Source organism: Homalodisca vitripennis, chromosome 4 (assembly GCF_021130785.1).
Source record: "Homalodisca vitripennis isolate AUS2020 chromosome 4, UT_GWSS_2.1, whole genome shotgun sequence".
NCBI lineage: Eukaryota > Metazoa > Arthropoda > Insecta > Hemiptera > Cicadellidae > Homalodisca > Homalodisca vitripennis.
The window spans coordinates 171,659,349-171,686,311 of record NC_060210.1 but is presented as its reverse complement, the minus strand read 5'-3'; the positions used below and the strand labels follow the sequence as shown (position 1 = coordinate 171,686,311).

The 26,963-nt window shown below is 33.0% G+C and overlaps 1 protein-coding gene across 2 annotated transcripts in view; it reads right to left on the bottom strand.

Moving 5' to 3' along the window:
• The window catches only part of LOC124360626 (protein shuttle craft-like), a 44,170-nt gene that overhangs the window by 1,586 nt on the left and 15,621 nt on the right, over positions 1-26,963 (bottom strand). For both annotated transcript variants that reach the window (XM_046814392.1, XM_046814393.1), the window contains exons 7-16: positions 26,685-26,922; positions 21,002-21,165; positions 20,420-20,713; positions 18,951-19,114; positions 18,185-18,338; positions 14,448-14,647; positions 14,116-14,337; positions 11,803-11,978; positions 10,546-10,744; positions 2,295-2,447 (exon numbers count right to left, since the gene is read on the bottom strand). In XM_046814392.1, the coding sequence (XP_046670348.1) occupies positions 2,295-2,447; positions 10,546-10,744; positions 11,803-11,978; positions 14,116-14,337; positions 14,448-14,647; positions 18,185-18,338; positions 18,951-19,114; positions 20,420-20,713; positions 21,002-21,165; positions 26,685-26,922 (1,964 nt within the window). The remainder of the gene's footprint in view (positions 1-2,294; positions 2,448-10,545; positions 10,745-11,802; positions 11,979-14,115; positions 14,338-14,447; positions 14,648-18,184; positions 18,339-18,950; positions 19,115-20,419; positions 20,714-21,001; positions 21,166-26,684; positions 26,923-26,963) is intronic.

Below are 26,963 nucleotides of genomic sequence, written 5' to 3'. Positions count from 1 at the left end.
AATTGTTATATTAAGCACTGATAGCAATCTTCCACTTAAAAACAATGTGAAACATCTGAAATATGCAGAAATCCACGTCATCTGATAAGAACTGCTGATTTTAGAAAGTTGTCAGAAATAATAAAACACTGTAATACTTGTAGAACAATTTATGGAAATCGATATCTGGAATTCTTAATGTTTAAACTAACATATTTAATGTAAAAATACATAACATACGTTCACATAGTGGAAATTTTATTTTGTTTTTTCACTTCAAATAACACTTTAACACTTGTTCTTGAAGTCTCTTCCATACCAAAATGCCTCTCACTGAGAAATAATTTTCTTCTAGGAATGGATGTAGAAAAAAAAACCGATGGCTGTGTTGTGCGATACTGTTTGAACAGTTATCACTTCTTTCCCTTCTTTATCCTGTTCTACTGGTCTTCTATTAAGGCATCATCTGTCAGAAACTAGTTGTTTTCCTCTTTGTCATCGGACAGCTACTTGGTTACATCATCTGCTGTTAGGGCGTTGTAATGTGTATCAATAAGCATTTGATTGACCACATCTCACAGCTGATTTGTCACTTTAATCAACAGTAGTTATTTCATTTGGCATAATGTATTTTTACTGTTCCAATCCAGGATATGCTACCAATTTTTCTACAGACAAATAATAGCTTTTTCTTTGAAGTTTACTCAAACATTGGTAAGTGAGTACACCATGTATTTACTCTACACAAATAATTATTCATAGTGTTCTGTGTTATTTATTCTTTTAAGAATTTAATCACAATATTTTAGAAAAAACTAAGTATCTTTTTGTACTGCATGTTAATTGCTTGAATTAAATTCTGTTCCATAGACTGCAAGAAAGTGTTGCAATGTGAGGGGACAAACATCACATGAACAAAACTGTGTTTTAAATTTAACTTCTCTTCATCTGGGTGTTTAACTGAATGTATAAATTGTTCATGAAACCATTGATAGCATCGATAAAATGGCTTTTGTAACCAACTCAACAGAAAGTTTAACATTCATAAATACCCAGGATTTTTTATTTTACCAATCATTAACATAGTACTTTCCTGTGTATGGCTTGAATTTGAACACGGCATAAAAATAACCCTATGTTTAGCCATGTTTTTGTCCAGAAGCACTATCTTATTTTAAGTTTGTAAAAAATATCTAACATTTGGCCTGTATTGTGTAAAAGCTGAAATAAAAATGTAAAAATGTGAGCTGCATCTTTAAAATTATTTTAAATGTGGCTAGTTAATGAAATTATCCAACATATTATAAGTGTAAGTACTATCCTACACCAAGTTTTTGGTATGAATCAGTTATAAAACACGGTAGTTATCGTATTCACAAGCCAATGTTATACTGTATAAACCCATATACAGAGTGAGTTTTATGTCCTGGCACACCTGGATATAATTTTAAAAACGGTCCGAGATATCTATGTGAAACCTTGACCCTACCTATTATAACATATTTTTTCAATTTTTCAAGTTGTTGAAAATTTTGCCACCCTTTTCTAAAGGGGGTAAAGGGGGGCAACTAAACATTTTCAAATACAAAACCCCTATCATGTGACCCCTCATTTTAAAGGGAATAAAAAAAGAAATCCAATAATCTAAACTAGAGGTCTCTACGTTTATTTTAACAGATTTTATGACAAATTTACAATAATAAAATCAGTAACTGTCTTGTCCTGTTTATCGTAAACATGAGTCAACACTAACGCAAATTCTAAAAACAGTTACCTGTTTTAATGTAGCAGGTGTTCAAACTGTTCACCTTCGGCTGTTTGACAGTGTGCTAGACGTGTGTAAAAACTTGAGACATGATAGGGATTTTGTATTTGAAAATGTTTAGTTGCCTCCCTTTACTCAATTGTAAATTTGTCATAAAATCTGTTAAAATAAACGTAAAAGACCTCTAGTTTGCATTATTGGATTTATTTTTTTATTCCCTTTAAAATGAGGGGTCACATGATAGGGGTTTGTATTTGAAAATTTTGTTCCCCCCCTTTAGAAAAAGGGGGGGCAAAATTTTCAACAACTTGAAAAAAATATGTTATAATAGGTGGGGGTCAAGGTTTCACATAGATATCTCGGACCGTTTAAATTATATCCAGGTGTGCCAGGACATAAAACTCACTCTGTATTATGTTTACAAAAGAGGTTTGGTTTAAGGCTAAAATTGATGAAGATATGAAGAGTTCAGGATATTATGTTATGGGTTCTTAACAGAAATAAAGTTAATAAAAGTAAAGTAAAGTAAAGTTAATATCAAGTAATATACCTTATCTCGCTGTGCAGTGGCTACAACATTGCGTTTTGGCTCAGCATCATACGCCACTGATTCACAACCAAAGTGGGTACAATACTCATGAACAAACTGCCGCTTATCTCTGTTCATAACTTCAAACGAAAAGCTTCTACTCTTCTGCTTGGACTGTAAAAATAACATATTTTATTCAGATAGTATTACAATTCTAAGAGTCTGAATACAAATAATATAAAAGTTTAATTGTCCTAGAGTGTTCTCAGTTAAAAACTATTGATTAGAGCTAACTTATGATAGGGTTAGAAATTAATAATAACTTGATATGAACTGGAAAAATACAAATTTAACTACAGATTCTTTCTATGAATGATATAATGTTCAAACCAAATTAAATATAATTTATATAATGGACAGTAGGTATTAATTTATGTAACAATAACAAACTTAACTTAAACCTGTAATCCAAATGTAGAATCATAAATAGCCTACAAGACTTTGTGATGAATACCATGATAACTCCAGAGAATTTGTTAAGCTATTCTACAGAAAATTAGTGAATATAAAGAAACAAAATTGAGTTTAACTCAGAAATCAGATTTTATAATTAACAAATAGTTTTCCAATTTTCAACATTTCAGGTTCTGAAATTCTTAGTATTAAAAAAACCCCTTTAATAATAATATATAAACAAAATAAAGACTGCAGAACAGTAGTCAGTAATGCCCACCCACTTACTGCTGCATTCAGTGAAGTCATCCAGTCATTCTCTCAACAGCTATTTTTCTTAGCCAACATCTTGTAAATTATCTTTCTATCAACCCTTGTACTGACCAGTTGCGTTCCTGTAGGTTCACTTTGCAGTGGCCAGTGACTCATATCTCATTGCTGAGTAATCTTCGCTTCTATGGTGTACTTAACCATCAAACAAGACTTTAACCCTGACAAATATGATATCTAACTGCTCCCAATGAACTAAGCTATTCCAAATAGATATTGAAATTTCCAATAACCTTATCATTTGACTTTAGAAACTCACAAAGTAATTGGAGAATTAGTGCCAGCTGTGAATTTGTGAAAAGGTAAAAAATTACCTACATTCACTAGTATTATAGCAAAGGAAATTTTTATTTTGTGAGCATAGAACTGGCATTACTGAAAAGAGCAGCTCTTTCTATCCAAAATAAGCAGTTTTCATTACAAATTTAAAGGTTTTCATTATATGTTTAAAAATTGGTTGCTCAAACTGACTAACTAAAAAAAATCTGATAAGATATGAATGATTATCATTTGTCCCAAACTTGTTCAAGAATGTTCAGTAATTTGTGAAGATAAGCTTTTCTATAAGGGTAAAAAGTAAGTACAAACTTGTGTTTAGATTAATTAAAAATAGCTGGTATTGTCATTTGGTTTGTTATCAAACAAATCCATCAAAGGTCACTAATAAATAAATAAATTGTAATCAACGTTTTAAAATTCATAAAAATTCACTCTTTTTTCATTACCCCTCATTATATGGCAAGTGTTTTAAATAAGTGGGTAGACACTTTTGAATACCTTAAAGCATAGGTAGAAGAACATAACAGCATACTAAATGTCGTGAAAATTAGTATTTTTGGCACCATTTCTCAATCATCAAAGATAAAGCCAGAGTATAAACACAAAAAAACTTACACTTTTAAAAGAGTGATGAAGCTTGGTTTAGCAGCTATACATCGCGGTCGGGTGGTCTGCCTCACCCTGTATAGTAAATGATATACATGTTGTGTTAAGTTTTTTGTATGACATATAAATTGTTGTTTTATCGAGTAAAACACAATTTTGTGATTACTATGATATAACACATAGTGTAATTTTGTCAATTTGCTACATTTTGTATATGACAAAATAACTTGCAAATGTTACATATTTTTTACATAGTGTTTCATACTTTTTATTGTGTGAATTCTGCATCTTTTGGATATTTTGGTAAGGAAATACTTTGGAACACAATCAGGGAACTCAATATTTGTGCTAAAATTGCACAGTAACCACTATTTTATGTAAGGTAAAGTTTCACATGAAATTCTATCTTTCTCTAACGAGATTTCTGTTAAAATATTTCATTAATATCCCTTTCCTGTGATTAGACCAATATCCAACAAGATAAATATCTGCCTATGGAGAGATCAGATGCAGATTCATATGTCATAGTCAAACCACTTTATTCCATAATACAGGGGTGTAACAAAAAGGTTGGCTGGCTATGTATTTTCAAATTCTGTGTGTCATTCTAAGCTAAAAATGAAGAATAACTTTTAGCTGCTAGCCACCATTTTGTATTTTTGATTAATTTTTAGCCGCTAGCTGCTATTTTAGTTTTGATTAACAAATAATTATCTCTAAAAACTAGTAAAGCTAAAGAAACCAAATTTGGCATATAGATTTGAATAGTAATAGGAAAAAAAAAATAAATGTGTTATTTTCTTTAATACAGTATTAACAAAATGGTCTCTGTTGAACATTTTTAAAGTCAAATAACAAAAAACCAGTATAGTTATAAAAAGTGTACTAGACACCAAGTATATTGAAAAATGTATAACAACTCTAACGGTACTTTCAGAGGAATTTGTCAAGAAATAAGTGAGCATGACCACTTTAAAGGTACGCTTGCACAAGCTGTGAGCTACAAACATTTTGTCTTTTGATAGGTATCAGCTGTTTCACATAAGTTATACAATTTTTAAAAGATACCAACTGATTTGCAATTTTTATAACAATTCCAACATTACTTTTTTCATTGAAATCCATCAACGCATTAGCACACATGACCACTTTAAAGATAAGCTTGCCAAACATGTCATAGTTGAGAGTTATCAGTTGTTTGTTGTTCCTTGGCTTTTACAAGAGTATCTTTAACCCTTTGAGTGCCAGAGCATCGCTGTCAGCGATCCCGCAATATATGCAAGAAATGCCAGAATTGCTGTTAGCGACTTCAGCAGTAATGCTTATATTTTATATAGTATTTATCTAAATTGGCTCAATGACTATACATACGCATTCCAAAGGCTTCAACGTAACTTTTGATGTAGGTTTTGTTGCATTCTGGTTAGATTCTGATTTTTACGGTGGTTGTAAAGTGAGCGCGTCAGTCAAGTTTAGAATCAACCGCTATGCGGACGAGCCGTCACATGTTTTGTTTGCACTGTTGTTTATTTCACAAATTGATATTGAAAGTTTTAAAGTGTAAATGGGTTTGTAGTGTTAGTATCTTCAAATTATTTCGTTTTTTGTGTTTGTTCAGTGATATTTATAAACAATGAGTCGTAAAAACATTGCTGACAATGAAGACCAAGTATTGCAGGCATTAGATTTCAGCATTAGCAGTGTAGACAATACACAGACAGAGTGTTAGGTTAGGTTAGAAAATTTCTAGTTTTGTAGTGGTTCATATTTATTTTCTAAACTTTATTTAAAAATATAAAATTTTTATATGTCTTTTTGTAAATAATTAAATGGAGTTTAAGATAGAATAACTAAAAGTGAAAAAATAAAATATTTCAATAACACTAAGTTGTGTCAAAATAAAAAACAAAATGTTTTTGCTCATAAAATTTTTGTTAATAATTTTTTTTTATTTGTATAAAAACGTTAAATAAGTGATCAATGTATTATATGTATAAAAACAATATATTTATCTACAAAAAAAAACAAAAACTCAAGACATTATACCTATACCCTTGGGATTGTAATAACATTGTCCAATTAGTTGATACCTTATAAATTTGTTACAACTGACGCCTATCAGAAGACAAAATGATTGCTGCTTCTGGCTTGTGCAAGCGTACCTTTACAGTGGTTGTGCTCGCTTATGCCTTGACGGATTTCATTGAAACTAGTACCGTTGGAATTGCAATAAAATTCTCCAAATAGTTGGTTTCAGGTACATTTTTATAACTATACAGGGTTTTTTAATTTAACTTTTAACATTTTCAACAGACGCCATTTCATTAATATTAAAGAAAATAACACCATTATTATGTATTATTTTCCTCTTACATATTCAAATCTTGAGCCAAATTTGGTTTCTTAAGCTTTACTAGTTTTAGAGATAATTTGTTAATAAAAACTAAAATAGTGGCTGGTGGCTAAAAGAAGTGAAAACTGGAAAAAAAGTTATTCTTCATTTTTAGCTTAAAAATAAAAATAAAATCTGAAAATGCATAGCCAGCCCAATGTACAAGGGCTACACCCCGTATGTACAACGTACAAAGGAATAGCGTCACTCAAATAAAACTAAGTAGTAATAATAATTTAAAAGTATAAATCAAAAATGGTAGCATTAGTTCATTCAAATGATAAAACTTAAATCTTAACAATTTATCTTCAATTCTTCTTTAAATGAATTAACCGGTTTTTATATTGAAATATTCCTTAAAAGAATATAGATACAAATTAGGTAAATAATCCATAACTTCTTTTTAAAATTTTAACTTACCTGTTTCCCTTTTAAATTTTGTTTGGTAAATTATGTAAATATCTCACATCTCTGTAATATGTTTTCTTTTTGCAAAATTCAAGATTGTGTTGATCGATATATCGATTAAAACGAGTATTATATATATATATGTGTGTGTGTGTGTGTGTGTGTGTGTGTGTGTGTGTGTGTGTATTAGTTTTAGTATAGGAGTAAAATATTGTTTACATAAATTATTGATTCAAATATGTGTAAACCATATACTGTCGGAATTTCAAGTTAAGAAAAAATGTGTTTAACAGAATCTGAAATGTTTGACGACTCTCACAAAGAATTTTTTTTTGTAGGACCAATAGCCTATCTAAATTGTTTATCATTGTTGCTTCATTAATGCTTATTCCGTAAGGTAAATGTGAGTGGATCAATAAAATATATTAATTTAAGTGTATTTAAAATACTAATTTTTGCCATTTGTTGCTAATAATTGCACCACATATAGACCAGTAGACATCTTATTAACACGTTCAATGCGGTTGCGGTAGATCTACTGCACGGCTGCCTCGCGCCAGGCGCGCATGACGTAGATCTACTGCACAGCGCCATTGTTTAGAAACCCAGTCAGTGTGCTCTCAGCACTCGTCGTGTATGGTTGTCCGTTTTGCCGCTCGTGGGGATATACTTTTCCCGCGTTTTTGTGGTCGCCGTTCTCAGTTAGCGTATTGTGGTTAGTTTTTAGACTACTTCAAATTTTACCGTTTTTGTTGTGTGTTTAGTGTTATTTCTTATAATACAATAGACATGGATTTGCCTCCTGGAACTAGTGGAATCCAGAATAGACGTCAGTTTGTGGCTAATAGTGATTCTGATTATGAAGACGACCCCTGGTGTCCCCTGGTTATGCTCCGGACCTCGACGATGAACAATACGAGACTGATGAGTCAGAGGTCGAAGACCCAGACTATGACGTAAGACCACCACAATGGAGTCCTCAAAACTATAGGTATGAAAGATGTACCGTTTACAAAAGAGGAAAAGTTTTTAGTCCCTTTGCCTAATGAGATTACCCCAATCAATTTTTTCTTGTTGCTGGTGGATGTGATTTTTTTGGAGGGCATTGTGGCTACTACGAATATGATACGCGTTGGAGTTATTCTGTGGACCTACTACAACCCCAGGCTCACGAATTCATAAATGGAAAGACATTACCGTGGAGGATCTCAAATGTTTTATTGGCCTATTGCTGCACATGGGAATATTACAATTACCCCGAATACAAAACTATTGGAAAACTTGTAAGCTGTTTTCAACGTGCTTCCCCAAATTCATGGCCAGGGACAAATTCATGCTTATTTTGCGATGCATTAATTTTGAAAGGTACCCTAACCCAAACAACAACAGAGCTTCTAAAGTACAGTTTCTAATTGACTACTTCAACAATAAAAATGGACTCAATTTATTATCCTCAAAAAATTTGTGCATGCATTGACGAGGGAATGGTTTTATGGAGGGGACGGTTGTACTTTAGGCAATATATAAAAGGGAAAACGCCATAAGTACGGCATCAAACTGTACAGTTTGTGTGACCCCCATGGCCTAATACTTCGTTTTTTTATGTATGCGGAGTTTTAGATGATTACGGTGGTAAGGGGCATGCAGCCAATGTTGTATTGAAGCTGATGCAAGGGAAACTCAATTGTGGCCACAGTTTATTTATGGATAATTATTATAATAGTTTTTACTCTTGCCTCAAGCCTGCTCCGTAGGAATACATATTGCACTGGAACTCTTCGGCTGGACAGAAAATACGTATCTCCTGAAGTCAAATCGGCAACCCTGAAAAAGGGTGAAACCATCGCCCGCTACGCCGAAAGTGTTGTTGTCGCCAAATGGAAAGACAAACGCGTTGTCTCTTACATATCCACTGAATTTGAAAATGACATGGTGAATTCAATTAATCGAGGTGGTTTGGAGAGACTAAAAACCACTACCAATTGTTCAATACAACAACCATTTTATGAAAGGCGTGGACCGCAGTGACCAAATGATGTCATATTATCCTTGCGAAAGGAAAACACTGCGGTGGTATAAAAAAGATTTTTGTCCACGTAATTCAGATGATGTTAGTGAATGCACACTATCTCTATAACGAAGTTCGCACATCAAGTGGAGAAAACAAAATGCCATTGTACGACTTCCGTCTGGAGGTTATTGACAAGCTACTCCCCGGACGTTCCCGAGCCTCCTCGACCTCTGAAGCGCCGCCGCGTCCCCCATGTACCCTCACGGATTACAGAAAAAGTGGCTTGTGGAAAGAGAAGTAAACAAAAGAGGTGCAGAGTTTGCTATTGCAAATGGCAGAAAGAAAATACGTGATGTGGCAGTGTTTAGAATGTGATGGACAGCCTGGAATGGGTTGTGTGTGTCCCACATTGTTTTGACCAATTCCCATGACTAATGAAGCGTAACCTTGGGGAGGATCGGTTGGGTTGTAAATAGTAGTTTTTAGTGTTTTTTATCAATATATTTTTAGTTATACTAAGTGATTTGTTCCCAGTATTATTATAAACAATCGTTAGTGGTCTGTTTTTCAAAAACAATAAGGAAAACGGTGCGCGCGCTTCGAAGAGAGACTGGCCCCAGGAGCGTGTGCGGTAGATCTACTGCACGTTTTCAAAATGGCGAAATTTCGGCTCTTTTGGTGTTTGATGACCTTTCTGTACCAACCCGTGTCACAACAACTAAATTGGTAAGTGAATACTAATAAAAAAAAATTAGCCTCTAGCAAACATACATTACTTAATTTTTAGCAGCGAACGTGTTAATAACATGATCTACATGTTTATCCCAGGCTAAATTTTGATCTATTACAAGTCCCAGAAACTTTGTGTGGTCTATTTGATAAGCCTGTCATTGTGTAGGAATATGTCACAGTTGAAATTTGATCTGGATTGCTTTGAAGAAAAAGAAATATAGTTCAATTTTTCTGAACTTAATAAAAGATTATTTTTGTCGAAAAATGTTTAATCCTACTTAGACCAATATATGATGAAATTTCAATATTCTCAAGTTTCTGACCAGGAAACAAAGCTTTTGAATCATCCGCATACAGACATAAGGCACCAATCAACCCCTTCATTATCCATAGCAAACCTCCTATATAACATAAAAACAATAAAGGTCCCAGAATAGACCTTGGGACACACCTAGCCACAGTGTTTGCAACTGTGATCTATGAGCCCTCATATACTGACTTTTATTGTAAAAATGGTTTCTTCTATTTCTACATATTGTGAAAAGGTGAACAAAGAAGATTAAATATCCTTAAGCTTTGCAACACTCTCCATTTTCTTGTTTGTTTGGTATACATCTACTTATCTTTTGGTGTGTAAATATTACACATGTGGATTCCACAGAACTCTTACAGTACTGTCTTGTTTAATGCTGAGCCGAAGGTTAACAAAGCGTCAGTCTTTTCATTTTCCACAATTCCCTCATGGTCTAGAATCCAACAGACATAAATGTTGTTGAATCTATCAAGAGAGGAAACAAACTGATAACAATCCCAGACAAGTTTTCATCTGAACATACACATAGGAGTGCAATGCTTTAAGTGCTCAATTTTAACTTTTTATTGCAACCAACTGGTCACATACTCTGGCTGCTCTTTCCTGTCATACCACATTGCTATGAAGAAACTAGATTTTTAAGTGTCAACGTAAATAAATGGATGAATATTAGTGACCTTGATTTGACTCAACATTTTGATTTTCCACATTTGTATTTTTTATGTTAACTTAGTGTAGTTAAAATTACCTCTTTGGCTAGTTTAACAAGCTCTGTAAGTTTTTCATGCACATATTGGCAAAAGCGCTGGTCTTTCTTTGCCCAACCTCGCATTAAGTCTGAATATCTAGGAGTCAGCTTGGCACTCAGGTCTGGGTTACGAATTTGAAGACCAATTGCCAGGCGTCGATTCCTTTCAACAACCCGGCATTCTTCTGAACACTCTAATCTGTAAAATACATTTCATAATAATTATAATGTTACGACTCTCATAAAAATCTACATAAAAAATACTACTTAGTGAATTTGTTTTAACTCAAGATTGTTTGGCCATAAGGCCTTGGTATATTTTATAATATACTGAATCTATACAACATTATTTGTTCAAGTTGTAATTAATTTTTGACTCTGTAACTCATATAAGCTGTATATTACTTACTATTTATTTATGTTTCTCTTAACTGTTTTCTTGTCTTAATTTAATACACAATTCATTAGATAGCATTCTTATTTAACATATTTTGGTGAAACCTGTATAAATCAATTCTTTAACTCATTGTCTAAATCAACTATTATTATCAATTATAGAGGTTGTAGTTTTAGTTACAAAATCGGCTGATAAATAGCCATGTGCTCTGTCATTTAGCTAGCTGATAGTTTTTTATACACTGCATACAGCTAAATGACGTTTAGCTGTTATTGTGTTAATTTAATGATAGCTTACAACCAATATTGTCCAAACTGCTTATATTGATTAGCATTTTTCCTATAGTTCTATTATAAAAATGCATTTCAGGCATTTTAATCATCATGAAACACTTAATATTTCATATATTTGCCAGTTGCTGCTGCATGTTATTATGATATTAGAACCACATACTGTTTAAAAAATGTTGTTAACTCAACTTTAAGCTATTTTAAGGAGAAAATTGTAATTTATACTGACTAAATTACGTTTATACTAAATTACGTACTACACCTATTTTAAAGTCATCAAATAGCTTTCATCAATTTTTAAATTCAAATGTTGAAAAACAAAAGTTAAAAATCACTATATTATTCTGAAAACTGTATAAGTTAGACTTGTAAAGTGTTATAGCATATAAAATTTGTAATACATTTTAGAGAATCGGTCATGAATGTTTAAACAAACTGGAAAGGCAGTAATAGACTAGTAGATTTACTCTGACAAGTTCTGGAAATTCACAGACTATCCAAGAAAGAAATTTTATTTATACTTAAAAACACAATTTAAAAAACTCAACTATTAACGTTCATTAAACTTACGATTTAATGGTGAATTTGCGAGGACCCTGCATGTCATCTAAGTTAACTGAACGTCCAAGCTGTACATCGGCCATCTTGGAAGCCAATAATGACGTAGCGATACGTTGGTACTCACTGTTGTTTTCATAGCAGGGTCGAGACATACTTCGATGGCCACACTCACACGTCACCACAACCTATAAACGGAACATTATTGAATTTCCTTCTCCTAGATTTTAGCATTTATGCATTTTAGCAACGTGCCTTCTTTTCATAAACTCAATTTAATTTTTAAACGCATAGCGTTGTTTCACTTACCTAACACAAATTAATTTGCCAATTCAGGCTGGATTAGGGTTTGAATTTACAGTTTACAAGTATTTTAATCTGGGTAAACAATTAAACTATACAATGGAGTATTAAAGGACCTCACAGAATGTAATGAAAGTCTTTACCAAACTTACTATAACTTTTCTAGTATTATTGCGACTTTGCTGCTATTTGATCTTTTGATCCCAAAATCAATGGTTCTCCATCGGACCAGGAGGACTCTTTGAAAAGTTAAAATTCTCTAGGACCTTTCTTAAAGACTTCACACAGACGGGCAGACAGACAGAGTTTATTTTAAGAAAATGACCAGTCGAACATTTAATTAGTGAATATTACCACCAGCTAACTCACAAATAGCAATATTGGTAACCGTCTTGCATTATTGGCAAAAGCAATATTAACCCTTTGAGTGCCACAGCGTCGCTAATTTTGACGGTACGAAAAGTGCATAAAGTGCCAGCGTCGCCAATTTTGACGTTTCGTATTTCGATAATATTTTATATAGTACAAGATTATTTTGGCCAAATAATCAGACGGATGTATTCAATAGGTTCCAAACTATCAATAAATACGAGTTTTATGTTGTTTCTCTACTATTTTATCTGTGAAACTTATGTTGTTTGGGTACTTATCAAGAAGCCACTATTTTTTGGACGAGTTTTCCTTATCGTGGACAAAATAAATTACAGTATTAAAAACAAATGACTTTATTTAACCTATTTTGGAATTTAAAAGTTATTACGACAATCAATTAAATCAAAAACTATAAGAACAACGTTTCATTATTCGAAAATGTCAGGTCATTCGTGTGTCTATTTGGATTTGGAGATAGGAAGTATGACTCATCGAGTATTATTTGATTCGCTATGGAAGAAGGAACGTATAATGAAGTTTATTTTGATCTCTGATAAGGAAAACTCGTCCAAAAATAGTGGGCTGTTATAAGTACCTGTACGATGATTCTGTCTTCCAGTCACGCGACGTAGCGGACGAGTACCGTGTTGCGTAACGGCCTTTCTTGTTGTTTATGTGCCGATAACCAAGCATTTGAGTAAATACAAAATAAAATAGTAACTTATACAGTATTTTACTGTATTTCTTTACAAAAGTAATGTATGATTTGAGTTGTGTTCAAGCGAAAAACGTGAATTTTCAGTGTCAATATTATTAGGGTTATTATTTAGTAAATGTAAACTTTTATGTAAATATGTTAGCAAGTATTTGTTTCTAAATTTACTAATCATATTTATTTGTGTTGTATTAATGTTTTATTAGATTTATTGGGAAAACTACATCATTACTAAGTCATTTCTAAACTCTGACAGATGAAGTACAGTTTATAAAATGTCGGTACCGGGCAGCATTTTGTTAATACATATAATGCCATGTTTTTAAAATTCTAGAATAAGATATTACACATGGGTTTTATTTAGAATCATATGGCCTTTATCATGGCATAAAGAAAAAAAATCTTAAAAATACCGTACACACACAAATTAGGTCGAAACTTAACTTTTTATACAAAAGTAAAAAACTTTTTTTATACATACTGAAATTTTTATATTTTTATAAATCAAATTTTATTTGTAACGATATGTATCATATTCTGCATTTAATAAGAAAAAAAACAACAACAAAATTATGGAAATCTGTTTGGTAGTTATTTTACAACAGCTTTTTTCCCAAAAGCTTACAAATGTGCGAAAAACAGCGTGGCACTTTATGCATATGCCTTCGGAAAATACCCGTGGCACTCAAAGGGTTAAGTCTTGTGGTTATGAAATACATCGATTTGACTTTAATATTGATAGTGTTGCTATTATTCAATATCATGTTTTATGTCCTACAGAATTTTATGAAAATCAAACAATTTAACCAGATATACCATACATTACACTGGAAAGTAGCTTGTTTTGATAGAGTTCCAAGAAATATGCGGTGTGTACGAAACCAATATGGAACAGATTTATAACTAGTAACTGAAATAAATAATAACTGGATTACATTTTCTTTGCATGGGGCATCAATACAGTCGCCTTCATGACAGGGCGCGTTGCAAGGATGGCCACAAAAATCTCGAGGTTTAGTGCAGGGCTGCTTGCAAGTGGTCACACAAGCTCCACCATGGCACGACTGGATACAGGAGTGTCGACCACATGACAAGGAACGACCACATGGACGTCCACACGAGAACTCCTTCATAAAACATGGCACTGCTTTTCGTAGCTGAAACAAACATCATTGTAAAGAAAAGCCTATTCAATAACATAGTAAGTATACATACATAGTAGTGTAAAAATATACATACTAAAAATTCTTACGCAACGTTTACTTACCTCGTGCTTACCATAACAGTATTTAGAAGTAAGAACACCACAAGGAGGGCATTCTGCAAAGCTGTGGCACATGTGCAGTACCTCATGATCACATTCATGTGTACGAGAACATGGCTCGTTGCAGGGCGGCGGCTTGGTGCCACATGGGACTGGAGGGAGCACAACACTGCTGCCACACTCACAAAACAACTCCTCAAAACCTGTACAATCACACTTTGTTGGTCATTTTCTTGTTTTTATTTCATTCATTAATAAATGTACATTACAATAAAACAACTTTAAAAATTGCTATTTTGAATTAACTACTGTGAGAGATACAATAAACAAAACATAGAAAACTTAAGGACTGTTTACTACATATAGATAAGATAAATCTTTCTTGAAATATTCATGAAATATATTAATAACATATCAAAGTTAACATACACAACAAAGCTAGGAGCTGAGAGCTAATTTGTGTTGTATAAGCACAAAAACCTGGTTTTCCAAAATCCAAACCAAATGGAAACCCAGATATAATCAAGCATTATCAGCTACCAAATTTAATTTTCAAAATTGCTAAAGTTGACACATATAATTGTGGAACTATTGTTGTGCCATTCTGAGTTACCTTACAATTCCCTGAGCATTTGAGTGTCATTATTAGGAAGTCCTTGCATTTATTTACCATAAAGAAAAATAAGTAGTTATAAAACATTACAAAATAATATGGTTTGTTTTAATATTTTAGAATAGTGGTTGTAGAAATCACATTCTATTGTCAGTTCTAGGTACAGCTCAAAACCATTAGAAACAATAATTGCAGATAACCTAAATAAATTTTAATTTTTGTGCCCCTTTATTATAAAATTTTCCAGACTTCTTACAAGCAAAGTTATAATCAAACAGTCGCTCACTGACAGGACCCACAGATCTATCTACTTTACTCACTCGTTATCGTTAGCTAAACATTCCCACCAACCAACATCGATAATTCTCGATAATTAGGATCCTTCCACTGATGTTTTACTGAAATATACGCACATACTAATATATATATATATATATATATATATATATATATATCTAATAATGGACCTATTGCAAAAAAGTGTAATTCTGATTCCAAAATTGTTGTCTTAATCTTAGTTCTGAATTCGGTTTTGGTGTTCTTTGTTACTAAAAAGTAAGAAGATAGGCCAATTCCACCAAAATTGTATTACATTTTAATTATGGCTGAGCCAATACCAAAACAATCTATTTTTATGCTGATACGAAAATTTGATTCCGGTTATGAATTTGATACAGATTTCTGTAAAATAATAACAGATTTCCTCTGTTACTTATCCTAAATGAACAAAATTAATTTGGCTCACAATATATTTTTTGCTTAAAAGGAATTCCTCTATCGATTTTGGATAACAAGGTTGTGTGCTTATACAAATTAGCACTCTGCTCCTAGACTTATTGTGTATGTTAACTTTGGTATGTTATTAATGTATTTCATACATAATCAATAAATATTATTAACTGGTAGCTAAAGAATTTAGATAGGATAGAAAGAGCAGACTTGACCAGACTGGAAGAATATTTCTTTTCTTTGTCATATGAGTAGACATTAAGAGAATATAATCTACAAAGAAAAAGAGAAATATCTTTCCAGCCCAGTAAAGATAAGCCTGCTATTTCTATCATATAAATTCTCATGTTAAAACCTGGCTTTGGAATCATGTGAAAATAGCTGTGGTATTGAGAATCATACATTCCTTAATACAAGTAAGAATGGGGGTTATTGAGTAATTAAGGAATCAAGTGTTGGAATCAACCTATTGGTTTATATGTAGTTCTGTAATATTTTTATATTACACTCATATTTTATAAACTAAGCCTTAAAATATGAACTGTTAACATTTAATTTCATTACTGAGTTATTGTATCTATCTCCTTTGTAAATTGTATAAACTTTTCTTACAATTTCTTACATTTAAAAGTTTATAAACATTAGACATATACATTTCTAAGTCACTATTGTCAACCTTCAACAAATACCTTGCTGGTCATAAAATTAAAAGTCAGTAGAAAACACAAACCTTTTTTTTTTAATTTAACGATTTTCCAAATGTCATAGTTTCAAGATAATAAGATGGTGAAAGAAAAACTCATTTTTTCGACAATTCTTTACCTATCACTTGACATTTACAAAACATTTTTTAAACATTTTAACCACGGTTAAAGGTATTAGAAATGCCTACTTTCAACTTAGAATTCCAGTTTGATTTGTCACAGATGTTGAGTTCCAATATTTTATTCAGAATTCAGTGAACACTTTGACAGAAATATATAGAATTAAAAAAATATATTTCTGTCAAGGTGTTCACTCAATTCAGAATAAAATGTTGGAACTTAATATCTGTGACAAATAAAACTAACTAGAAAGTGGCACAATATATTTTGATGCCTGTTGAGTTTATATTGCATTTTTAAATCACCTTGTTGATGATGTATGCTGTGTTACTGATGCACCTGTGATTTGTGATTTTCATAAAAATCACCACACTCATGACACTAAGATAGATGTAAAGAAAACTTTAGGACGTTTGCCATTGTTCAGTGATACAAAAAAATTAATACAACGTTTCGAGATCTACAATATGATCTGTTCCTCAGGTAAATAACTAACCTAACACATAACAATCTAGGTTAAAATACACAAATCATACCAGAGTGTTGTAACACGCATAAGTCAGGCATCACAACAACCATGTTGTATGTCATCTTCATGCACATTAACTCTAAAACATGCACTTACAAAAAAAAAAAACACAACACTAATTATTAAAACTGAACTACAGAATACACATCACAATAGATCTGCACTCACTGACCAGCAGAGGCCAATAATAAATAAAGTAAAAGTAAAGAATGTCTTATTTTACTAGGCGAAGTTAGGGCTAAGAAGCCCTCTCTAACACTTAACCTGGGGACCAACGGCTTAAAGGTGACTTCCAAACCACCACCAATGGCCGGGCAGGCGGGCCGCTTGCAAGGACAGGATCGCTCAGCGGTCAACTATCCAAGCAGCGGCCACGCTCGACGTTGCTTGATCTGGTTATCTTGCGATAACCGCTGTACCCGCTACACTGCGCCATTGGAAAAAAAATAAATGGTGATCATCACAGCAGAAACAAGATGGCGGCAAAAATGGAAGCGAATGGGAGAGGGGCCTTTTATTATTGGTTCCATCTAGATGAACTTCTTAAAACCATACTGTGAGTCTGCATTGGTTTATTATAAATCTATAATATGTTTGATACTTTAGGTATAGTTCATGTACTGATGGGTTGGTCTGTCAAATTGGTTGTTGTGATTCCTGACTAATACACGTCACAAGGCTGCAATATCATTTGTTTATTTTAACTTAGATTACAGTAATTTGTTAGGTTATTCACCTGAAGAAGAGATCAGATTGCAGATTTTGAAATGTAGTGTTACTGATTTTGTTGTTGTGATTCCTGACTAATACACGTCACAAGGCTGCAATATCATTTGTTTATTTTAACTTAGATTATAGTAATTTGTTAGGTTATTCACCTGAGGAAGAAATCAGATTGCAGATTTTGAAATGTAGTGTTACTGATTTTGTTGTATCACTAAACGAGGGCAAATGTCCGGAAAAATCCTGTTTCCTTCACAATCCTTCCATTAACAAAACAAACTTCAAAGAAAGAAATGAGATGGTAGTCTTATTATTCACTCACTGGATCTCAAGCAGGGTTGGCAGTGTCCTCGATGGCACAGCTGGTCACAGCGATGTTGACCACAACTCAGCATGTGGTTACATGGCAATGGACACAAGTGATCCACATCGATACAGCACATCTGGTTACACTTGTGTTTTCCACATGTACGTTTCTGTAACACAGATGTACTCTCTCCATCAAACAGTTCCATTTTTTGTTTAATAATAATATAGATTAAACATGATAGAGTCAAAGTGTTATAAAGTTAATAAAAATATTTTGGGAACGCCTTATAACTTGGATTTAAAATGTGGTAGCTCTTTTTAGAAAACATTGTGCGCATTTTGCAATAACCATTTTAATAAACATTGAGTTGAATTGTGTATAATGAGTAAAAATTCCTCATTTCAGAGCAAAAGTTCCAAAGTAAACTTAAAAAATAGTTTTTTAATAACAATAATAAATTTAATTTTGCTTTTAAAAGCTTGACACATGTATTCTGAGTGATTTTGGTGGATGCTCATAACACTGACAAGTAAAATTGATGAAAATTTAACACATATATTTTATTGCAAATTTGTAATTGTATAATTCAGGTAATTTTTGGGTAGTAAATTGTTTTTATATTATTAGAAGCACAAAATAAAATAAACCTGTATTTACGTGAAAAAATTGATTTAATACAATTTATTGCAAATATTGAATTGCAAGTGATACAAGATTAAACCAACAAGCTGTGAATTTCTTAATTCTTTGCAAATATTCAAGGACATATTACACTTACCTTGGTACATTTTTTTTGACACCGAGCATCATCAGCCTTTGTAGTAAGTTCAGTACAGGGAATCTCCTGGTCCATGTAGCCACAGCGACAGCGTACAAGAGTGGACTGGTCACAAGGTGGGCACGGTCCCTCATGGCACAGCGCCTTGCATTGGTGAGGGTTACCTGAACACACATTTCACTTTCTGATCGTTTTGTACTTTTAGTTATCTTTTTATATTTCCTTGCATCTAGAAGTGTTTTTAGTCAGCTATCATGAAATTTATGTAACAAATTTATAACACTCCAGCATTTCAGAATAACAAATATTTTTTGTATTTTTGTACTAACTTAGGTCTTGAAAAGACCAATTAGCATTCACATTTTACATTACTGTTAAAATGAGCCATTTTAGAATGATTTATGAGTTTATAAGTAAGAATCATAATTTCCTAAATTAAACCAGCAGAATGAAAACCCAAAATTTTGAAATCAATAAAAATATTGTTAAAAATATTCTTTATTTTTTCACCCAGTCAGGTCTTCTAAAGACAACAAGTAAGGAATGTCTATTATTTACAATACTATTATCTAAGTGAAACGTCCTGACTGCAGAAGGCCCTCTAAAGTTGGTCTCTTAAGGAAGGCTGATAGTTGAAGGATATACAGACACCATCGGCCTCCTCTTGACAACTTACTTTACCAGGTTCTAACTCATCCGAGGATAACAAGAAAGTTTTCCTTGTTGAGGAATCAATGCTTAGCTAGAATAATCACATGGCTAAGAAGTTGTTTACTCTGGGTAAAGTATGCTGGTCAGTGAATTCCTACCAACCCTTCAATCCTCCAGGAGAGGGAGGATATCTTTAGGTAAAGTTTTACCCTGTGACATATCCCCAATTTGTTGTAAAAGGTAACACACAGTATTATCTCTAAATACAGTCAATGATTAATAGATTCACTGGGCGGTTGTTCCTGATTATGCTAAGCAGTTTCTTTATTCTATATGTTACTGCTACACATTTACTGAATTTAAGAAATACCACTTAATACATTTTATGATTCTACTACGTGTTAATATGTTATTATATTATAAATAATAAAGTTTTGATTTCGCGTAGGAGTATCTTCAGAGTACCATGAGGTATTGTAAACTATATTTCATTATTTTATAAAAATTCAGTATAGCAGTAACTCCGAAAGCAACACAAAGGTTCTTTTAGTACTAAGTGCAATTTCTCAGCTTCTTGTTATGAGAGAAAAAATCTTACAGAAGCTAACATAATTTGCACAGTAATTTGCTGGTTAGTAAACACTGAGCAGAAGCATGTGATTTTTGTCATAACAAATTCAGTTTACTCAAAATATGAAACAAACATTATTAGAAAATGAAGAAAAATTACACTTTAATAAGAAACTTTTCACAAAAATGTTATTTGTACATTAAATTTGTAGAATTAAATCTATGTTAGCATAAAATTGGGTACTAACTGGGTTGACCACAGGAGAGTTGGCGAGAGCAGATTTGACCGCAGGTGGGGATAGGGTCCAAGCAAGAGCTGCGGAGCTGGGTGGGACTGAGCAGTGTCTGGCCACAGGGACAGTGAGTGACCTGGCTGGGGTCTCGAGGGCAGGAGCCACACGGCTCTGCGTGGCAGATCTCCTCACACACATGCTGTCCACATGACAGCTTGGCTTCACAGGGTGACCCACAACTAAACTTTTCACCCTCACAATTCTTCCCGTCACAATCCAGCTCTTTGGTCTCCTTCCCACAATAACAAACTGAAATCACAATTAACATGTTGCTATTGAAAACTAACCATGACACTTCATAACAAATAACAAATCTTCATATTCACTATCACATTTTCAACTTCAAACAACTCTCAATTCAAAATAATCTATTCAACAAGACTTTCGTTATCAACCTCTAAATATTCTTTTAATGCACCTATTTTTATTCTAAATGAGGTTTTGGTTTTATTTTTATCCTGTGCACTAAAATACTGTAAACAATTAATAAATTAACGTTACAAATTGTAATCAGTACAAAGTCAGTAACTAAATTACCTTGTTTGATGATCACCTCGCACGGCTGGCACGGACCCAGGTGGCACTTGTTTGAGCAGTTGTGTACGCCACAAGACAGACTCTTGCCACATGTGGAACTACATATTAGGGGTTGTAGCTGACCACACTGAACTGTCTGAGTGCTCAATCCACACCCACACTCCCTACACATACAAAATATATATTTAATTTTATACTGGATTAGAGTAGATATTTTGTATACATAATTGTACCATAACATACCAATAACAAATTAAAAAGTTAATAAAATAGTCAACAATTTAACCATATTAAATGTTATAACAGTAACATTTTTATATTATTTAATATTAGTTACAATAAAATTACAACATAAAAAAAGATTTTCATTTTTAGAATAGTATGTTTTTTTCTTTAAAAAAATAACTAACAATATGGCAATTTTTTAATTGTGTGATTATCAGGAATTCCTACAATTCCCCTTCTCATCCTGAATATTCTATCGAAAAATTACTTGGATTCTCCAGCTTTTTGCACTAAAGAAGAACAACTATACTTAAAGTAACAAATTTGTTTTACACGTAATAAGAAATAGTTTGAAACTGGAGATCAATGTAGGTATCTTAACACGTTCACGATGATGTGTACCCTATTAGGTAAACACGAACTTTCACAACTGTTGTCTTGTACCCGGTCAGGTACACACCGGGCACGTTGTTAGCCAGATGGGGTACATGTTGCTATGAATTTCATTATTACGTTTTTATTGTTTGCCTGCTTTTGTGGTTTGTTAAAGGTGATCCCGCACTTCAATAAATACCTTAGACTATAGCAGAGTTTCCCAAAGTGTGCGCCGCGGCGCCACGAGCTAGTGCTAGGTGCGCCGCCGTTGTCTACCAAAGAGTCTAAACGTCATCATACTAACAATACAGTGCGGTACCCAGTCTGTGCGCGCGGGCTTTGGAGTTACTTTGATTTACTGGAGTCTTCCCCCTGCCGAACCTTACTTACAGGCCCAGCCGGCCGGTTGCACAAACAAAACAATTAGGCAAGGTCAGACAACAGAGCTTTGCATCTCGGTACGTCATTCTGTTCTTGGAAACTCGTTGCTAGGCAACGGAACTACCTTCGTGTATTTTCGGAAATCGTTGTACGTTCCCGGCGGACAGTCTGCTACTACTTACTACTTGCAGTCTAGCTTCTGTTGAGGTTATGTTTTAGATTTAAGTTGCGAGTTTATGTTTACACAGTGTGACAGTTGCACAAGTGAAGTAAATAATCAAAGTAGTGAAGTTGTAGTTTTTTGTTCAGTTTATTTAGTGTTGGTTATTATATTGTTCTTTAAATATGAAAAGATTCTTATCTTCAAATAAAACTGAACAAGGAAGTAAACAAAGTAGTGATTCCGCGTCAACTTCTGCAAAGAGCGATGCCGAGGCAGCTGAGGGAAGCCGTAAACCAAAATACAGAAAATATGACGATAAGTATATAGATTTTGGTTTTTCTTGTATTGAAATTAATAATGAAGAGCGCCCGCAATGTGTTGTTTGCATGAAGGTTTTATCAGTCGAATCTATGCTGCCTAGTAAACTAAAACGGCATTTAGAAAAAGACTGTCCACTCAAATTTGATAGGGAAACCAAGAGAGTTCTTTATAAGAAAGAAAACTGACGCAGTAAAACAAAATGTCTTCTTTTTCTAAACATTCCAAAGCTAACAGCGATGCACTTTTTTAGCTTCATTCAAAGTGGCATATCACATTGCAAAATGCAAAAAGCCTCACACAATTGCGGAAGAGCTTATTTTACCAGCTGCCGTTGACATGGCTAAGATAATGATTGGCGAGGATGCAGGGAAGCTGCTTCTTAAAAATTCCTCTGTCAAACAATACAATAAGCAGGAGGATTGATGACATATCTGAGGACATTAACAACCAGCTTATAAATAGTTTGAGAGGTAAAAGAGTTCGGAATTCAATTAGACGAGGCTACTGACAGTCACAAAGACGCTAAATTTAATTTGCTACGTTAGGTATGTGAATGAAAACCAGTTGATAGAAGATTTGTTGTTTTGTATGGAAATTGAAGGAGGCACCTCTGGTAAAGAGTTGTTTGATATTGTTAACAATTTTATGGCGGGAGAATGATATTAACTGGGAAGACTGTGTTGGGGTGTGTACTGATGGAGGCCGGTCAATGTCAGGCCACTACCAAGGACTGCAATCTCGCATTCGGGGAAAAAAGCCCCAAACGCTGTTTGGACACACTGTATTATACACCGAGAAGCACTGGCAGCAGCAAAGTTCAGTTCAGAGTTTAAGTGCAGTTATAAAAACCGTGATCCAAGTAATAAATTTTATCAAAACAAGACCAATGAAAAAGCCCGGTTTTTTTTCTAAACTATGTGATGACACAGGCGCTCAACACTCGTCGCTTTTGTACTATAGCAGTGCTCGATGGCTATCTCTGGGCAATTCTCTGCTAAAGATTGTTTGAGCTTGAGGCAAGAAAATCCACATTTTTCTGAGTGAAGACAATAATGCTCTTGCTGATATGTTTATTGATGAAAGTTTTCTCCTTAAAACTGGCGTTCCTGACAGATATTTTTGAACGTTTGAACATTCTTAATAAGTCTTTGCAGGGGAACAATAGGATATTTTTCAATTGACCAGTAAAGTTGAAGCATTCAAGAAGAAACTTATGCTTTGGGAAAAAAGTTTGAAGAATGGAGATTGTTCGATGTTTTCAACTTTGAATCAGTTTCTTAAAGAAAACGATCTTACTCTGAAAGAAGAAATGAAAACAATGTTGACTCAGCACTTGTCTAGAGTACAAAGTTATTTTTGAAGACTACCTGCCAAAAGATGAAATCAAAGCGCAGCAGTGGGTAAACGACCCTTTTCAAAACTGAAATGCCTGAAAACTTCAGCAATGAAGAAGCAGAACAGCTAATTGACATTTCAACGGGACTTGTCTTTGAAATCAAAAATTTCAGTCCCAATCCCTGTTTGAGTTTTGGAATGGTATTAAAAACGAATTTCCACTGTTGAGCAAAAAGGCTTTGTGTGCTAAGTTATTCCATTTGCAAGTTCTTACCTTTTGCGAGTGTGGTTTTTTCCGCTGTTGCAGTGATAAAATCCAAGTATAGAGCAAAGCTTAACATTGAAAAGGAAATTCGGGTTGCTATATCAAAATTTACACCCAGGTACAATGAGCTTATAAAAGACAAACAAGCGCATCCGTCCCATTGAAAACAGAAAACTTATGGACTTTGTTATTTATGTATCACATTTTTCAAGTTAGCATTTCATTTCTAATATAGAATTTTCTTATAAAGGGAGTCATGTTTTTCTTATGGTTGTTTTAAGTTATTATTATTACATTTTTTTTGCAATAAATCAAGTACAATCCAACTTTTGTGTGTGTTTAATGATGTTTTTTACCGTTGTAAGAACAAGGTAAACCTGGTGTGTTGTTAAAAAAAGTAATAACAATCTTATTAACAATGCTATGTAAAGTATAATAACAAATAACTATTAAATTTTTTATACTAAAAATTTAATTATTGTACTGTAAGCGCAATGCAAAACAGATAAAAATAATTACTAGGTGCGCCGCAAAGCCATGTCTGTACTCAAAGGGAGCCGTGGACCAAAAAAGTTTGGGAACCTCTGGACTATAGTGTAGCCCATCGGACGCACAATTGCTTAATTTTTAAAGTAAATCAATTTTTTAGGTACCACTTGGGCTACATGAAAAAAAATTGAAAAACATATTGAAATAAGTTTTTTGTGCAAAATTGGGAAGCCCACATACATATCTCGATATACTTAGACGTTTAACTTAAAAAAAGATATATTATAATATGCCATTATTGTTGACTAATTCAACGGCAAATAAAAAAGTCCAAAAATAAGTCGTCATCGTGAATGTATTAAGTGGTAAAGAATTCAACCAAAACTGTTTTGCATGATCATTCAGTTTCAAATTTTATAAAGCTGACCAGATGTTTTTAATATGTTAATATTACCCAGCATACTATCTTTTGGGCATTATTTTAACCCTAATAAAATGTTTAATTATCTAACAACTCTATTTTGAAAAGCAATCTAAATTCATTTACAAAATATTCTGACACTCTTGGAAATTTATCTTTACATTTTCAGTCAAATGATTTTAATGGATTTTAATACAAAAATAAATTGTAGAATCAAATCATTAGCTCATATTTCCCAAATGTTTTGTAAGGGATTGTTTTTATAATTTGTTTATATATTTAAATACCGTATATCATACAAAAAGAATATAAAGAGAGTAAATATTAAAATTTATAAAACAATATATTTTTCTTAGTTTTAATTTAATAAACTGCAGAAACTATTGGCCAAAATAAACTATGCTTTTTACAAATAGTTCTTATTGAAGTACAAATTTAAGAACAATCAACATCGACTATTTACTAATTAACTTACTTCCTTGTAAACAGCAAGTGAAGAAATAAACAGAAACTGTCAAATTCATAACTAATTTTTAATAAGCTATTTTTAATTACCTTATCAGCTAGCAGCTAATACTCAATATTTGGTATTAGTAAAATTAACCATCAACATAAACCTATATTAATAAATTTTCCTATCAACTAACATTATGATTTAGGTTATTGGTCATTAATTAAACGTTCAAACTATTTAAGAACAACTAACTTAGTCCCATTCATCACTTTCATCTGAAAGCACACATCAGTCATTTGTGGGGATAGAGCTACTAGATGATTGTAACTCATAGATTCAAGTGTTTACGAACCCTCTTTTTTCAATTGATTTTATTTGGTAAAAGACATTTCTAGCACACTTGACAAAAATATACTTTGAATAATATATTTGACACATTAAATCCTTCTAATTGGCTCTATTGTTAGTCTATTCTTTTTTTCTAAATTAAGAAAACAAGAGAAAACCCTCCTAAAGATGTAAATTAGGAAATGTTCCTCAAGAACTAATTAAAAAGACAGCTGAATTATTTTTCACATTCATTAATTTGGCATTTATCTTGTTTTCTATAACAGTCACAATTAATTCATATTTAACATTAAGCCTTACAACATAAGCTAAATTGCTGACATAAACAATTTGACGTAAGAGCCTTTTAAAATACAGATTACAGAGCAGTTACAAAAATGTTTGCCTTGATTCAATTCCTTCGATCAGGTTCACCAGTATCACTTCTGCTGGGACGCCATAAATTTTAGTTATTCTCAGCCAGTAATTTGCCAGTATTTTTATATATATATAAAAGTTTATAAAGTTTCCCGCACAGAGAAACCCACTTAATAATAATAGAAAAGGTTTACAGAGAGAGTGAGTTTAGAATTGGCAATTATTACATGGTGAAATAAAGTTACTAACATAAGACAGTTTTCATTCTTAAGTATGATTTCAACAAAAAATTTACATTATATAACGCATTATTGTAGGATTAATTAAAAATTAAAATTTTAAGTTTTTTGCAAAAATTTCCCTTTGTTGCCCTTAAAACCCAGTAATCTCTAGAAAAATTCTATGGCAGTCCTTACTCAAAGCTAAATATGATAAAATAAGTTCACCACAATACTAAACTGAAGAATTAACGAAGCTAATCATAGGGTAGAGGTGGAGGGTTGTTGTCACAAGTGATTTTTAGTGCACTTGTTTCAATCACATTCTTACCTAGTGACAAGGGCGACGCAGGGAGGGCAGGGGCCCGGGTGACACAGCAAAGTACAGCGGTGGACACAACTGTAGTATTCACTAGCCAACACCTTAGACCTATTGCATACTTCGCCACACGAATGTGCTGTGTCTGTACGACTCCACTCTGGATTCATCATCTTGCCACAGAAGCAATAGTAGTCCTTAGGGATGGACACTGTCACATTCTGGCAAGCAGGGCATCGCCATCCGTTCTCTACAAGTTAGCACATCACATTTACAGATAAAGAATAATGC